Source organism: Cherax quadricarinatus, chromosome 7 (assembly GCF_038502225.1).
Source record: "Cherax quadricarinatus isolate ZL_2023a chromosome 7, ASM3850222v1, whole genome shotgun sequence".
In the NCBI taxonomy this organism is placed as follows: Eukaryota; Metazoa; Arthropoda; class Malacostraca; order Decapoda; family Parastacidae; genus Cherax; species Cherax quadricarinatus.
In genome coordinates this window covers 63,463,700-63,480,173 of record NC_091298.1, presented here as the reverse complement: position 1 = coordinate 63,480,173, position 16,474 = coordinate 63,463,700, and the positions used below count along the sequence as shown (strand labels likewise).

The 16,474-nt window shown below is 38.6% G+C and overlaps 1 protein-coding gene across 1 annotated transcript in view; it reads left to right on the top strand.

The window, feature by feature from the left end:
- Window positions 1-16,474, top strand: part of LOC128687059 (signal-induced proliferation-associated 1-like protein 1) — a 52,128-nt gene that overhangs the window by 11,203 nt on the left and 24,451 nt on the right. Inside the window, exons 4-14 of the mRNA XM_070082115.1 lie at window positions 410-549; window positions 1,882-2,085; window positions 2,527-2,683; window positions 7,640-7,901; window positions 8,435-8,541; window positions 10,371-10,505; window positions 11,527-11,651; window positions 12,422-12,543; window positions 12,791-12,926; window positions 14,325-14,456; window positions 16,234-16,349. Coding sequence (XP_069938216.1) covers window positions 410-549; window positions 1,882-2,085; window positions 2,527-2,683; window positions 7,640-7,901; window positions 8,435-8,541; window positions 10,371-10,505; window positions 11,527-11,651; window positions 12,422-12,543; window positions 12,791-12,926; window positions 14,325-14,456; window positions 16,234-16,349 — 1,636 coding nt within the window. The remainder of the gene's footprint in view (window positions 1-409; window positions 550-1,881; window positions 2,086-2,526; window positions 2,684-7,639; window positions 7,902-8,434; window positions 8,542-10,370; window positions 10,506-11,526; window positions 11,652-12,421; window positions 12,544-12,790; window positions 12,927-14,324; window positions 14,457-16,233; window positions 16,350-16,474) is intronic.

The following is a 16,474-nucleotide window of genomic DNA, read 5'->3' as shown; positions in this document are numbered from 1 at the left end:
TGTAAAAACCTGCACTGTGGTCACAGTGGGACCCATGCTAACTTTCCTATGGCAGATAGAAATTTACTTAGTTGGATGAATCTTATCAGGCCAGCATGATCCAGTAGAAAATGCATAGGCCTTCTAGTTTTAGGACTGGCTTGCCATGGGTTTGAACCCATAGTGCAGTGAGTGGCTAATTCTAGTAGCAGGAAGGAGGAGTGAACTGTTTGGAATTATTAATTATTAAAATAAGTAGAGAGGAAGCCAGGAGATTACTAATGGAACACAAAAGAGGTATGGCATATACGGATGTGAAACTATGCTGTCACTAAGATATTTAGAAGAGGGTTACATGTGGACACTCACGGTGTGTAGTAAGAGAGAGAAAACGGAGAAGAGTGCTGAATTACATTAACATTTTCAACAGAACACCAAAATTGGTTTGGCGTGGATGATACGCTGGGTCCAGTAGCCATCAGCGTACGCAGGGAAAAAGTTGAGGATGCTTCAGATAGTGCCCACAGCTTACCAACATATCAGTATCGTATTATTGTGAGAACTTCTGAGGTAAGTCTTTTAAGTTTTGGGACTATGATTTTTTTGGATACTTTTAATTATGAAAATGCTTTATCAGTTTGTATAATCTTAATAATGTACTGCAATGTTCATCTGTGTAACTGTTTATGTATATAGTCGGACTTGAGTCCTGGAAATGGGAAGTACAATGCCTGCACTCTAAAGGAGGGGTTTGGGATATTAGCAGTTTGGAGGGATATTTTGTGTGTCTTTATATGTATATGCTTCTAAACTGTTGTGTTCTGAGCACCTCTGCAAAAACAGTGATTATGTGTGAGTGAGGTGAAAGTGTTGAATGATGATGAAAGTATTTTCTCTTTGGGGATTTTCTTTCTTTTTGGGTCACCCTGCCTTGGTGGGAGATGGCCGACTTGTTAAAAAAAAAAAAAGACTGTGCTGTATGTAACTCCCTAGTTATGTTAACAGAAATACAAAAACTCATTTTGCAATGTCCCACCAAACTGCAGCACATGCCATCTGGTTGGTCAAGCCTTTACTTCTTAAAATCTTCCTCATACTCTCCTTTCACCCTTTCCTTAAACATATGCTATACTACTCTCTTGGTCAGTCTAACTGGCCCCTAACTTTCTAAATGTCTAAACCATTTGAAAAAATTAATTGGGTAAATTGGCAAATTTGAAAACGTGCAGATTTGACCACCTTTGGAAAGTCTTAACTTCACATGAAGATAAGGCCTATAAAAATGCGAGAATCATGGAACTAGCTGGACTAGTACTGGAGCTGGAACATAATGCCTGCATGCTCACAGGATGTGTCTGTATATATGTTATATAGTGTCCCTGTACAGTATGAGGCATGATCATCACTGCAGAAGATTCACATTTGGAATAGTTGATGTAACTAAGGCATATACTATTTAAATATCAAATACTAGACATTGATAAAAACAAGGGGGAGTTTCTTGTGGAGTGGTTTTGTGACATAGTACTATACATTGTAATTGTATAACAGTTGGGATTATACCATCTTTCAAATTGTATGAAATATTTGCTGTGGCATGTACATGAAAAGGGCCTTATTGCAGTTTTATTTTCACTATAGTTTGTAAATTTTTTCTTTACGTCTTGTCAGTGACTGACCATATACCTTAAAATATGTGTGAAAATTAGTAAGTAGTTAAGTTAATGTATAATAGTCGTCCAACTTATATATTTACTAAGAAGAACTAATAGTCTTAACCTTGTTGATATTCTGACATGATACACAATGGTACTCAGGAACTTGATATATCTGTTAAGATGTTATTTTTGGGGTTTCCTTGCACTTCATTATTATTTCAGTATTCCGTTTTCTTTCTCACAGTTATTTAGTTGCCAAGGAACTGTTCTTGAGGAGAGCCTTGGCCGCCCCAGTGGAGAGAAGGGTCGAAGTCCTGGAGTGCGGGAAGCCTTAGAATATACATGTCCTCAACTCTCGGTTGGGTGTTTGCGACTTGGGCAACCAGGCACACAGACAGAGGAAGCCTTAATCCGATTAGATGACCTTGGGGTTCATAACAAATTTAAGGTATTGTTCTTTATAGTTGAATTTATATTATGCATTATAATAATTAATAAAAAGGCACAATACCATGACTGGAACGATACACAAATAACCCACACGTAGGAGAATAAAACTTACGACAATGTTTTGCTCCGACTTAGACCATTAACTAGTCACACGCAAGTTTCATTCTCCTATGTGGGGGTTATTTGTGTATTATAACAATTGTTACATATCCAAGATATTCCCAGGTTATTACGTAGTATGAGGTGAGAATTTTTAAGTATAAATATTTTGCATATACAGTACAGTATGTGTTGTCTCAGCACCACACTTTATTTTAATCCATCATCATAAAGACAAAATCAAAATATGACAGAAGTGTTAAATTGTAAAATTGAATTTTGTGAAAGATGCTTTGAAATAATTATTGATAATGTATATGTTTAAATATTCTTCACTAAGGTTGGAGTGCTGTACTGCCGGGCTGGCCAGACCACTGAAGAGGAAATGTATAATAACGAGACTGCTGGTCCTGCCTTCTCTGAGTTTTTAGAAGTGCTGGGCCAGCGTGTTAGATTGAAGGACTTTGATAAATATCGAGGAGGACTTGATAAGAAGAGTAAGTTGTATTTTTGGCATACTAAATTTTGAGTGAGATATGATTTTTTTTTATATTGTGTATGCTGTTTTTGAATGTTCTTTATTACCAATAGTATTTGCTGTTACCTATTCATTAATTAATTTATCATGCATACCGGTATATAAATTTATATTATAATTACTTGTATGAGAGTGTAGGAAGATGAGTGCCAGGATACTCAAAAGACTTGTACCCCTGTAATTTTGTGATCTTTACACACTCTTGTCTACTTTTCCAATAAATTTTTTATGCTACAGTATCTGCCAATTCTTTGGTATTATATTTTCCCTTCTTTTTATTATTTTTTTTTTTTCAACAAGTCGGCCATCTCCCACCGAGGCAGGGTGACCCAAAAAAAGAAAGAAAATCCCCAAAAAGAAAATACTTTAATCATCATTCAACACTTTCACCACACTCGCACATTATCACTGTTTTTGCAGAGGTGCTCAGAATACAACAGTTTAGAAGCATACACATATAAAGATACACAACATATCCCTCCAAACTGCCAATATCCCAAACCCCTCCCTTAAAAGTGCAGGCATTGTACTTCCCATTTCCAGGACTCAAGTCCGACTATATGAAAATAACCGGTTTCCCTGAATCCCTTCACTAAATATTACCCTGCTCACACTCCAACAGATCGTCAGGTCCCAAATACCATTCGTCTCCATTCACTCCTATCTAACACACTCACGCACGCTTGCTGGATGTCCAAGCCCCTTGCCCACAAAACCTCCTTTACCCCCTCTCTCCAACCCTTTCGAGGATGACCCCTACCCCGCCTTCCTTCTCCTATAGATTTATATGCTTTCCATGTCATTCTACTTTGATCCATTCTCTCCAAATGACCAAACCACCTCAACAACCCCTCTTCTGCCCTCTGACTAATACTTTTATTAACTCCACACCTTTTCCTAATTTCCACACTCCGAATTTTCTGCATAATATTTACACCACACATTGCCCTTAAACAGGACATCTCCACTGCCTCCAACCGTCTCCTCGCTGCTGCATTTACCACCCAAGCTTCACACCCATATAAGAGTGTTGGTACTACTAGATACTTTCATACATTACCCTTCTTTGCCTCCATAGATAAATGTTTTTTGACTCCACATATACCTCAACGCACCACTCACCTTTTTTCCCTCATCAATTCTATGATTAACCTCATCCTTCATAAATCCATCCGCCGACACGTCAACTCCCAAGTATCTGAAAACATTCACTTCTTCCATACTCCTCCTCCCCAATTTGATATCCAATTTTTCTTTACCTATATCATTTGACACCCTCATCACCTTACTCTTTTCTATGTTCACTTTCAACTTTCTACCTTTACACACATTCCCAAACTCATCCACTAACCTTTGCAATTTTTCTTTAGAATCTCCCATAAGCACAGTATCATCAGCAAAAAGTAACTGTGTCACTTCCCATTTTGAATTTGATTCCGCAAAATTTAATCCCACCCCTCTCCCGAACACCCTAGCATTTACTTCCTTTACAACCCCATCTATAAATATATTAAACAACCATGGTGACATTACACATCCCTGTCTAAGACCTACTTTTACCGGGAAGTAGTCTCCCTCTCTTCTACACACCCTAACCTGAGCCTCACTATCCTCATAAAAACTCTTTACAGCATTTAATAACTTACCACCTATTCCATATACTTGCAACATCTGCCACATTGCTCCTCTATCCACTCTATCATATGCCTTTTCTAAATCCATAAATGCAATAAAAACTTCCCTACCTTTATCTAAATACTGTTCACATATATGCTTCAATGAAAACACTTGATCTACACATCCCCTACCCACTCTGAAACCTCCTTGCTCATCCGCAATCCTACATTCTGTCTTACCTCTAATTCTTTCAATTATAACCCTACCGTACACTTTTCCTGGTATACTCAGTAAACTTATTCCTCTATAATTTTTACAGTCTCTTTTGTCCCCTTTCCCTTTATATAAAGGGACTATACATGCTCTCTGCCAATCCCTAGGTACCTTCCCCTCTTTCATACATTTATTAAACAAAAGTACCAACCACTCCAACACTATATCCCCCCCTGCTTTTAACATTTCTGTCATGATCCCATCAATTCCAGCTGCTTTACCCCCTTTCATTTTACGTAATGCCTCACGTACCTCCCCCACACTTACATTCTGCTCTTCTTCACTCCTAAAAGATGGTATACCTCCCTGACCAGTGCATGAAATTACTGCCTCTGTTTCTTCCTTAACATTTAAAAGTTCCTCAAAATATTCTCGCATCTACCTAATACCTCCATCTCCCCATCTACTAACTCCCCTACTCTGTTTTTAACTGACAAATCCATACTTTCCCTAGGCTTTCTTTACTTTTTTAACTCACTCCAAAAATTTTTCTTATTTTCATTAAAATTTCTTGACAGTGCCTCTCCCACTCTATCATCTGCTCTCCTTTTGCACTCTCTCACCACTCTCTTTACCTTTCTTTTACTCTCCATATACTCTGCTCTTCTTATAACACTTCTGCTTTGTAAAAACCTCTCATAAGCTACCTTTTTCTCTTTTATCACACCCTTTACTTCATCATTCCACCAATCACTCCTCTTTCCTCCTGCCCCCACCCTAGTATAACCACAAACTTCTGCCCCACATTCTAATACTGCATTTTTAAAACTATTCCAACCCTCTTCAACCCCCCCACTACTCATCTTTCCACTAGCCCACCTTTCTGCCAATAGTCGCTTATATCTCACCCGAACTTCCTCCTCCCTTACTTGTTGTTGCCACCTTCCTCTTTTCCCATCTACCTCTTACTCTAACTGTAGCTACAACTAAATAATGATCCGATATATCAATTGCCCCTCTATAAACATGTACATCCTGGAGCCTACCCATCAACCTTTTATCCACCAATACATAATCTAATAAACTACTTTCATTACGTGCTACATCATACCTTGTATATTTATTTATCCTCTTTTTCATAAAATATGTATTACTTATTACCAAATCTCTTTCTACACATAGCTCAATTAAAGGCTCCCCATTTACATTTACCCCTGGCACCCCAAATTTACCTACTACTCCCTCCATAACATTTTTACCCACTTTAGCATTGAAATCCCCAACCACCATTACTCTCACACTTGATTCAAAACTCCCCACGCATTCACTCAACATTTCCCAAAATCTCTCTCTCTCCTCTACACTTCTCTCTTCTCCAGGTGCATACACGCTTATTATAACCCACTTTTCACATCCAATCTTTATTTTACTCTACATAATCCTTGAATTAATACATTTATAGTCCCTCTTTTCCTGCCATAGCTTATCCTTCAACATTATTGCTACTCCTTCTTTAGCTCTAACTCTATTTGAAACCCCTGACCTAATCCCATTTATTCCTCTCCACTGAAACTCTCCCACTCCCTTCAGCTTTGTTTCACTTAAAGCCAGGACATCCAGCTTCTTCTCATTCATAACATCCACAATCATCTCTTTCTTATCATCTGCACAACATCCACGCACATTCAGACTTCCCACTTTGATAATTTTCTTCTTCTTCTTATTCTTTTTATTATACGTTTTGCAAATGTATCAACCATTCCAAAACTGTATTCGGTATTGAAGTCACTGCCTTGGTTTTAATCCTATCCACTCAACTGCTTTTCAGCCAACTTATAGTTACCAACTTTCTCCATACTCATTTCTGGCTCTTCTTTTTTAACAAATCTTATTCCTCCCTGCTTGTATAAATCTCCACTTTCTTTTTTATCATTTAACCTTAAAAACTCAAAATATTCTCCATCTCTCAATATCTCTGCCTTCTTGTTCAGTATCTTGCCACTGTTACTCTTAGCTGACAAGTCAACGCACCTCCCAGGTATTCTCACTTTATTTCTTCTTTCTTCTTTCAACACACCGGCCGTATCCCACCGAGGCGGGGTGGCCCAAAAGGAAAAACGAAAGTTTCTCCTTTTACATTTAGTAATATATACAGGAGAAGGGGTTACTAGCTCCTTGCTCCCGGCATTTTAGTCGCCTCTTACAACACGCATGGCTTACGGAGGAAGAATTCTGTTCCACTTCCCCATGGAGGTAAGAGGAAATAAACAAGAACAAGAACTAGAAAGAAAATAGAAGAAAACCCAAAGGGGTGTGTATATATATGCTTGTACATGTATGTGTAGTGTGACCTAAGTGTAAGCAGAAGTAGCAAGACATACCTGAAATCTTGCATGTGTATGAGACAGATAAAAAAGAGACACCAGCAATCTTACCGTCGTGTAAAACAATTACAGGCTTCAGTTTTACACTCACTTGGCAGGACGGTAGTACCTCCCTGGGCGGTTGCTGTCTACCAACCTACTACCTAGATCTCACTTTATTTATCTCTCTCAATTATGGTTTCTTTATCTCAGGTAAATACATATATATACACTTGTGTAATGACTTTTTTTTTTTTAACACATTGACCGTCTCCCACCGAGACAAGGTGACCTGAAAAAAGAAAAACTTTCACCATCATTTATACTATCAGTCTTGCTAGAGGCACACAGATATGACATTTCAGATGTCCCTCCAAAAAGCAAGTATCTCAGCCCCCTCCTTTAGAGTGCCGGCATTGTACTTCTCACCTCCAGGAATCAAGTCCAGCTAACCGGTTTCCCTGAATTCCTTCACAAAATATTACCTTGCTTACATTTTTTTTTCTTTTCCCAAGTACATCAGCCATCTCCTACCAAGGCAGGGTGACCCAAAAAAAAAAAAGAAGAAATGCTTTCACTTACAAATAATTGTAAACATAACCTTTTGCCTGTACTGTGGCTGAGGTTGATGTATTTTATATCCAGTACAGTACACATTTCTGTTTTGAATATCACTGAATTTTTGTATTTTTAGTTTAGTATTTTATTTTTTTCCCTTTCAGCTGACTCAACTGGCTTATATAGTGTGTACAACCAGTATCGTGATGCAGAAATAATGTTTCATGTATCTACGTTGCTTCCTTTTACTTCAAATAATCGAAAGCAGCTTCTGAGGAAGCGACACATTGGCAATGATATTGTGACCATCATTTTCCAAGAGCCAGGAGCACCTCCATTCAGCCCAAAGCACATTCGCAGTCACTTCCAGCATGTCTTCATTGTAGTACAGGCTGTCAATCCTTGCACAGAAAATACCCAGTACAGGTATGTTTTAGGAAATAGTACCTTAATTTTATCATGAAATTTGCATAAGAGTTGTAGTAAGTTGAGAGGGGCAGAGTGAGTGATGTGTATATTAGAAGGGCTTAAAGCATAGGACAGATAAATGATAATTGATGGTGGTATTATTGAGTTGATAGGAGTGTAAGAAAATAAATGATATTGCTGGTAAACTGTTGGTTTTGGTGGTTAATACCCACACAGCCAGGTCTCCAAACTAAGTCTGGCAGATTGCTTGATCACTCAGGCTATTCATGCTGGCAGCTTGTCCAACATGAGCACTGTAAATGCAAGCAGTAGTCAGCAGATTCACTAGTCCTAAACAAGACTTGGCATTTATTTTGAAAAGTTAACCATTTCTGGCTTGTAGCTAGTGTCAAGGATTGAATCTGATACATAAGTTATATCTTTCTTTTCATTGCCTAAATATGTGACCTGCAATCAACCACATAGTTAAAATTAAGTGTAAATATTGATCTGATCTACATTTATTATAAATGATAAAATTTGATTTTCAGGGTAACTGTAAGCAGATTCCGAGATGTACCTCTCTTTGGTCCCATGATGGCTGAAGGAGCAACCTTCCCCAAGTCTAAAGCTTTTACTGACTTTCTCCTAGCTAAAGGTTAAGTTCTGACATTACTTATTTATTTTTTTTTTTTAACACACTGGCCGTCTCCCACCAAGGCAGGGTGACCCGAAAAAGAAACACTCACCATCATTCACACTATCATTGTCTTGCCAGAGGCGCACAAATGTGACAGTCTAGATATCCATCCAAACAACAAATATCCTAAATCCATCCTTTAAAGGCCATCTCCTGTCAAGGAAGGGTGACCCAAAGATTTTATTTTTTTTAACATGTCGGCCATTTCCCACCAAGGCAGGGTGATCCAAAAAGACAGAAAACCCCAGAAAAGAAAGAAAAACTTTCATCATCATTCAACATTTTAACCATCATTCATACATAAACACTGTCTTTGCAGAGGGGCTCAGATATGACAGGTTAGATGTCCATCCAAACTGCCAATATCCCAAACCCCTCCTTTAAAGTGCAGGCATTGTACTTCCTATTTCCAGGACTCAAGTCCAGCTAACTGGTTTCCCTGAATCAATTCACAAGATATTACCGTGCTCACACTCCAACAGCTCGTCAAGTCCCAAAAACCGTTCGTCTCCATTCACTCCTATCTAACAAGCACATGCACACTTGCTGAAAGTCCAAGCCCTTCACCCACAATACCTCCTTTACCCCCCCTCCCTCCAACCTTTTTGGGGACGACCCCTACCCCTCTTTCCTTTTCCAACAGATTTTCACGCTCTCCAAGTCATTCTACTTTGTTCCATTCTCTCTAAATGACCAAACCACCTCAACAGCCCCTCTTCAGCCCTATGACTAATACTTTTAGTAATTTCACACCTCCACCTAATTTCCACACTACGAATTCTCTGCATAATATTTACATCACACATTGCCCTTAGACAGTATATCTCCACTGCCTCCAGCCGCCTCCTCGCTGCAGCATTTACAACCCGTGTTTCACACCCATATAAGAGTGTTGGTACCACTATACTCTCGTACATTCCCTTCTTTGCCTCCATGGATAACATTCTTTGTCTCCACAGATATCTCAAGGCACCACTCACCTTTTTTCCTTCATCAATTCTGTGGTTAACTTCATCCTTCATAAACCCATCCGCTGACAAGTCAACTCCCAAATATCTGAAGACATTCACTTATTCTATTCTCCCTCCTTCCCATATGATATCCAATTTTTCTTCAGCAGAATTGTTTGAGACCCTCATCATCTTACTGTTATCAATGTTCACTTTCAACTTTCTACCTTTACACACTTAAGAAAATATTCATCAGTATTCACTCAGATGCCATCTTTCTGGAAGTGTGTTGACATCACAGCCAGATTACCCCTCAGACTGCAACATCTTTACCCATCCCATCCCTACTTTCAGAGTGCAGACACTGCCCTTCCCACCTCCAGGACTCTATTCTGTCTAACCATTGTCCCCTGAATCCCTTCATGAAAGTTATCCTGCACACATTCCATCAGCATTTAACGCTTTAAACACATATGCAGTGCTGTGTTGTATTTAAACAGTTAAGAGCTTATACTTGTGTGTATGACAGATGATGCTGTTATGTTCATAAACTTATATACATGAAGTAAATTTTTTTAAGTACTTTACAACACTTCTTGATATGAAGGAATTTGAATGAATTATTAAGAAATGTGAGATTGCAAGAGAGGAATGTGTTAAGAAATGTGTACATTTCATATAGCAAAAGCTATATGAAATGATATTGAAAATAAAGAACCTTGAAGTAAGTGTACTGTAGTACTGTATATAAATAAGTATGTAATTTCATTTATAAGCCATCTCTTAAAACTTTGAAGTGATAACGAAGCTGTCATTTATCTTCTCTTACTATTGCAGCTATCAACGGAGAAATAGCAGCATTACGATCGGAGAAATTTGTAGCAATGGCAACCCGTACAAGACATGAGTATCTGAAGGACTTGGCTCTCAATCATTCGTCTTCCACTACCCTGGACACCTCCACTAAATTTTGTAAGTACTAGAAGGCAATAAGTCACATTTCACTGCTCGTTTTCTTCTCACTTCAGATTTTTATTAAGAATCTTGATGATGTATTTGTAATTAACCTGTTTGAGTTTGCAGGATGGTAAAAAGGGAGGATGCTCTAGCTCTTGGCCCTGCCCATCTTTACTAAAGTGAATTAATTTTTGGCAGTTTTGGCTTGAACCCCTAGGTGAAGTCTGCTTCTGTCGTATTATTGCCTTGCACATCCACTGTCTAGTTAGCTTCTATGTACAGTGGACCCCCAGTTAACGATATTTTTTCACTCCAGAAGTATGTTCAGGTGCCAGTACTGACCGAATTTGTTCCCATAAGGAATATTGTGAAGTAGATTAGTCCATTTCAGACCCCCAAACATACACGTACAAACGCACTTACATAAATACACTTACATAATTGGTCGCATTCGGAGGTGATCAGTATGCGGGGGTCCACTGTATTTATTACTTCATTTTTTCCTTTTAACACACTGACTGTCTCCCACTGAGGCAGGGTGATCTGAAAAAGAAACACTTTCACCATCATTCACACTATGACTGTCATGTCCCTCATGTTTGGAAGGATAGTTCAAATGTCCCTCCAAACAGCAAATATCCCAAACCTCTCATTTAGAGTGCAGGCACTGTACTTCCCAGCTCACATTCTTTATTTGTATAGTAGTTCAAGCTCTCTCAGCTCAAATTGATGTTAACATCTTCACTATCTACACTTAATAAGTGGGAAGTGGAAAAGAATTCTTCCTCTGTAAGCCACGCGTGGCATAAGAAGCAACTAAAATGCCGGAAGTAAGGGGCTAGTAACCCCTTCTCCTGTATAAATTATTAAATGTAAAAAGAAAATCTTGTTTTTTCTTATTAGGTCACCCTGCTTCAGTGGGATACAGCTGGTGTGTTAAAAAAAATATTGCCTTGTTAAAAAAAAATTTTGAGATGTAGAGTAATTGATATTCTTTATCTAAATATGGTTTCATTAACAGATTAAATATTTTCAGCATTAATGGGCTTTTCTCGAGGTGGCAAGAAAGAAAAGAAAGGAGTGAAATACATTCCCGATGCAACGGTGCGTGGTGCTCTGTCATGGCCTCTGACTGTCAACGATGCAGCACTGCAACACAACGTAAGATGTGGCTCATTTAGTTTGATCCTACTGTCTGTATCAGGGCAAAGTTTGAGACGTCTCATTTGTAGGTCTTTTTTTTTTTTTATCATATTTGTGTTATGGACAAGGTTTAAAATATATATTATTGATTGGTATAAGATTTTTTTTTCCTTCTGTATCATATTTGTGTTATCTTGGAAATAAGGAAATGGGTATGGACTTAATGGACAATGAATCTGCTTATATTAGTTTTTAGGACATGGATGGAGGCTGTGGAGGTGTGTTGTCTGAGACAGTTGTGTGGTGTAAATGTTACACACAGATCAAGGCGTAAAGAAACTAGAAGACAGTTTTGCAACATGTAAGATACAGAGTAATTTTGGGATTAGGAGAAAGAGTTGTCAAGATGGTTTGGTCATATAGAAAGAATTTAGTAAGATCAGTAAAGAGAGTATGTGTTTAGCTCTGGGATGGATGGAGAGTGTAGGGGATGGTCATCGAAGAGTTGGATAGGATATGAAGGACTATTATTATTAATCTTCTTTTAAAACTCCAGCCATGTCTTACCAAGGAAGGGTGACCCGACAAAATAGAAAATGCTCTCACAGTCACTCAGTCAATCACTGTCTTGTCAGAAGTGCATTCATGTTACAGTTTAGTTTCTCCAACAGCACATCAAATCATAAAAACCACTTGCCTCCACTCACTCATATCTAACATGTTCACACAAGCCTGTTGGATGACCAAGCCCCTATGTCTTCACAGTTTGTGCCTTTTTTTGATCTCAGGTGGAGTGTGTATTGGGTATCTCAGTAGATTCCTTAGTGGTGGTTGAGGAGTCGTCAGCTGCAGTCATTTTCGCTGCCCCATGCAAGAGTGTCATTGGTTGGACCATAAAACCACATCAAGGGTAAGCTTATTTAGGCCTCTTTTTTTTCTTCATGAAAAGCCACTTTTTATGCTGTGGACCTGTAATGCCGTGATAATACACAAGGTATTAGAGTATAATGCTTGAGAAAATTGGTTGATTTTCCAGTATCTTAAAGCTTATTTGCCTCTTCTTGTATAATAACTCTTCATGACACAGAAGTGTATCCTGTAAATGCAGTATTATTTGTTGTGATGCTTCTTTATAATCTTTTTACCTTTTCCATCAGGCTGTGTATATTTTACCACCAAGGTGAATGTCTACTTGTGAACCTGCGAGCAGGAACACCAGAAGCAGACGGTGAAGAGATACTGTCTGAGATAGTGACCAGACTCTCAGCGGTCACACAGGGGGCAGAGACTCTGGTAAGACTCACCTGCTCTATCATTTGTAATACACTATTTTATTGATACCTTATAAAGCTAAAAAAAATTATTGCCCTCCATACGTTTCTTCAAGTTTAATATGACTCTAGAAACGGTAATGACACGATTGCAAACAAACCACGTTACAGGTAGGGATTGAACTCGCGGTCGGTCTGGAGTTTTACGACTCGCTCACCACAGGTTCAATCCCTGCGTGTACCGTGGCAAGTTTAATATCTTTATTATGCACCCCATCCCTTTGCTGCAGGCGGTAGTCAAAAAATTACAGAGGTACATAATGGATCCAGTGACTGGACTCTTTTTCAAGAAGGGTAGTTTTGTAGTTTTGAGATTTAAAGAGAATGGAGCAAAATAGGATGGCTAGATGATCTAGGGTGGAGGTCATCCCAGGAAGGTGCTGGGGGCCTGGATATCCACCTGGCTTGTGTTACTGCATTAGTGAATGGAGACAAGTGGCTTTTTTATGTCTTGATGTCCTGTTGGAGTGATAGCAGAGTGACATTTTTGAAGGGCTGTAGGGGAAACTGGTTAGCCAGACTTGACTCTTGGAGGTGGGAAGTATAGTGCCTGCACTCTGAAGGAGGAGTGGTGATGTTACAGTTTAGAGGGCCATCAGAACTGTGATGTCAGCATGCTTCTGGCAAGATAATAATTGAATGAGTGACAATGAAAATGTATCCTCTTTCTTGGGTCACTTTACATCAGTGGGAGACAGCCGATATGTTGAAAAAAAGATGATATAATCAATAATAATACACAGTTGACTTATTATAGTAAATTGTTATGACCTCTGCATATTCTTTTCATTTATCTGTTTACTAATTTCCTTGCTCTTTTTCTTTTTACATTTTGTTCCTTCCAGTTTTTCCTCTCTCTCTTTTTTTTTTTTCTAAATGTATATTACTCTTTAACCCTTAAACTGTCCAAACGTAGATCTACGTTCGCTCGCATAGCGCTCAGAATGTAGATCTTTATTTTTTTTTTACATTCTTTCTTATGGAGAAAATCAAGGTCGGAGCGCTACGTGCACAAACGTAGATCTATATTTGGATAGTTTATGGGTTAATAAACAAATAACCCACACATAAGACAATGAAACTCATGATGATGTTTCAGTCTGACTACTTAATGGTCCAAGCCTGACCGAAATGTCATCATAAGTTGCATTCTCGTATGTGCTGGTTATCTGTGTATTGTTCCAGTCATAGTATTGTGGCTTTTTATTCTTGACTCTTTTTTTTAAATGTTATGATGACTTTTTTATGTCATGAAGCCTGGCCATAGGCCAAGCTGCAAGAGTGGATGAACCTTCAAAATTGGTCTCAGGTTAGTAGTAAGCCTATCAGATCATATTTTTAATTAAATATTTTTCCCAAGGAACTGGAACTGCGACGAAACCAGGCAGGATTACTTGGATTTAATGTGCAACAAGATGGAGTCATTACCGAGGTTGAGCCTTATGGTCTGGCATCCCAGTCTGGCCTGCGTCAAGGAGCAAGACTTGTGGAGGTGAGAAAGTGTTTATTACATTGTGGACAATATAAAGCTTTATATTCAGATTTACAGTGAGTAGGTTAGAGAAAAGGGAAATGCCTTATCTGAGTTAGGGTGTGGCAATGTAGAAACTTAAAATGAAGTGAGATAGGTTAATCAGGTGTGTATAAATCTAGGATGGATGGAAGGATAAAAAGGATGTCCTAGAAAGGCTTGAGAGAACAATTTAAATGATGTGTTGAGACTTCAAGATTTCAGCATTGAGCAGACATGCAAGAATTTGGTAGATCACAATGAATAAAGGTGAGTAGTTGTTGGTATTATGGGAAGTACAATGCTTGCACTTTAAAGGAGGGGTTTGGGATATTGGCAGTTTGGAGGGATATGTTGTGTATCTTTATTCATATATGCTTCTAAACTGCTGTGTTCTGGGCACCTCTGCAAAAACAGTGATTATGTTTGAGTGAGGTGAAAGTGTTGAATGATGATGAAAGTATTTTCTTTTTGGGTCACCCTGCCTCAGTGGGAGATGGCCAACTTGTTAAAAAAAATAAAATGACGGAACCTACAAAGGGATCTTAAGAAACCAGCTAGCTATGGGAATTTATTATTTGGGATGGATGTCTTCACAGTGAAGGTGGGTTGGGTTTTTCAATAGGTGACCATTGGCCCTGGATCTCCATGCCTTTCTGGAAGGACAGCTAGAGAGCAAAGTATGTTTGGTGAATGTCTTCTCTCTTTCTGGGTCACACTGCCTGTATGAGAAACAATTGATGAGAAAATTATTGTGAGAAACAGTTGATGTGCTAAATGAAAATTAGACCTGTGTTAAGTTGAGGAGTTAGGCCATATTAGATACGTTTCATTACCACTGGGTTTACGCCCATAAGAGATTGTTCTCAATTTTAGAGACCATCTGACTACCACACTACTATGATTTATTATTTCTACTGTTTGTTTTTACCATTACCTCTACTACTACCTCATTATTACTACCACTGCTGCTATTGTTGATGCCACTTCTGCTACTGCCACCACTGCCCTCACTCCATTCTGTCTTCTGGGCTTCAATTCTTTTTACTTTCTCAGTTATGATTTGTTAATGGTCCAAGATAGATCAGAATGTCATCCTGACAATCCTCTCCTAAGTTCGGGTTTTTGGTGAATCAAAGTTTTACTTTGTTTCATGCATAATAAAATATAACCAGTGGTTTAGGCCATCCCAGTAATTGAGGGAGACTTAGCAAAAATCCATAAACTAGACTGGGAGGGGGGGGGGGGGAAGGCCACCTATTCTTCCACTGGAAAACTGCCAAAAATTGAATATTGCAGCTACTTTGAGCCCTACTTCAAGCTGCTTCTGGTCTGAAACTGACCAAAATCATCTGTATTTCACTATGTCTTCAGTTCTGTTAATTGATACCAAGAAATATCATTAAAATCATAAAAACAACCATCAGAGTTGCTTTTTCCATCATGCACTGTGTAGGGCAGGAATTATTTTTTTTATACTCTGTGCATTCACCAAACAAATCCATTCTCTCATGTCTAGGCCATATTTACTGCTCACAGCATAGGTGAAATAGCTCTGCTTGAAACATAGATGTATGTAGTGACACTGGCATCATTGACGTAAATCAACGTAGGAGACAGGAAAAAGGTTCATTACCATATTTATAGTGGATTCATGCTCGTGTATTTTTACGGAGAATCCTTTTATATGCTAAGTCTTTTCTATATAAATATACTTGACACTGTAATTAATAAGTCACTGAAAGAGTATTTTTCACAGATTTGCACAGTAACTTTAGCAACCTTATCACAAGAGCAGATGGTGGACTTGCTCAAAACTTCCATGACTGTCACTGTCACCATTGTCCCACCACATCCCGATGGAACGCCACGCAGGTTTGTTTTTCCTCCTCCTCATCTTTTAATATTTTTTCTCAACTCCATAACAAGCTTGTCACAAACTTCATCACACATCTTGCAAAGCCAGGATCATGTGTTGCTTTTTCTTTAGCAAATCTTTG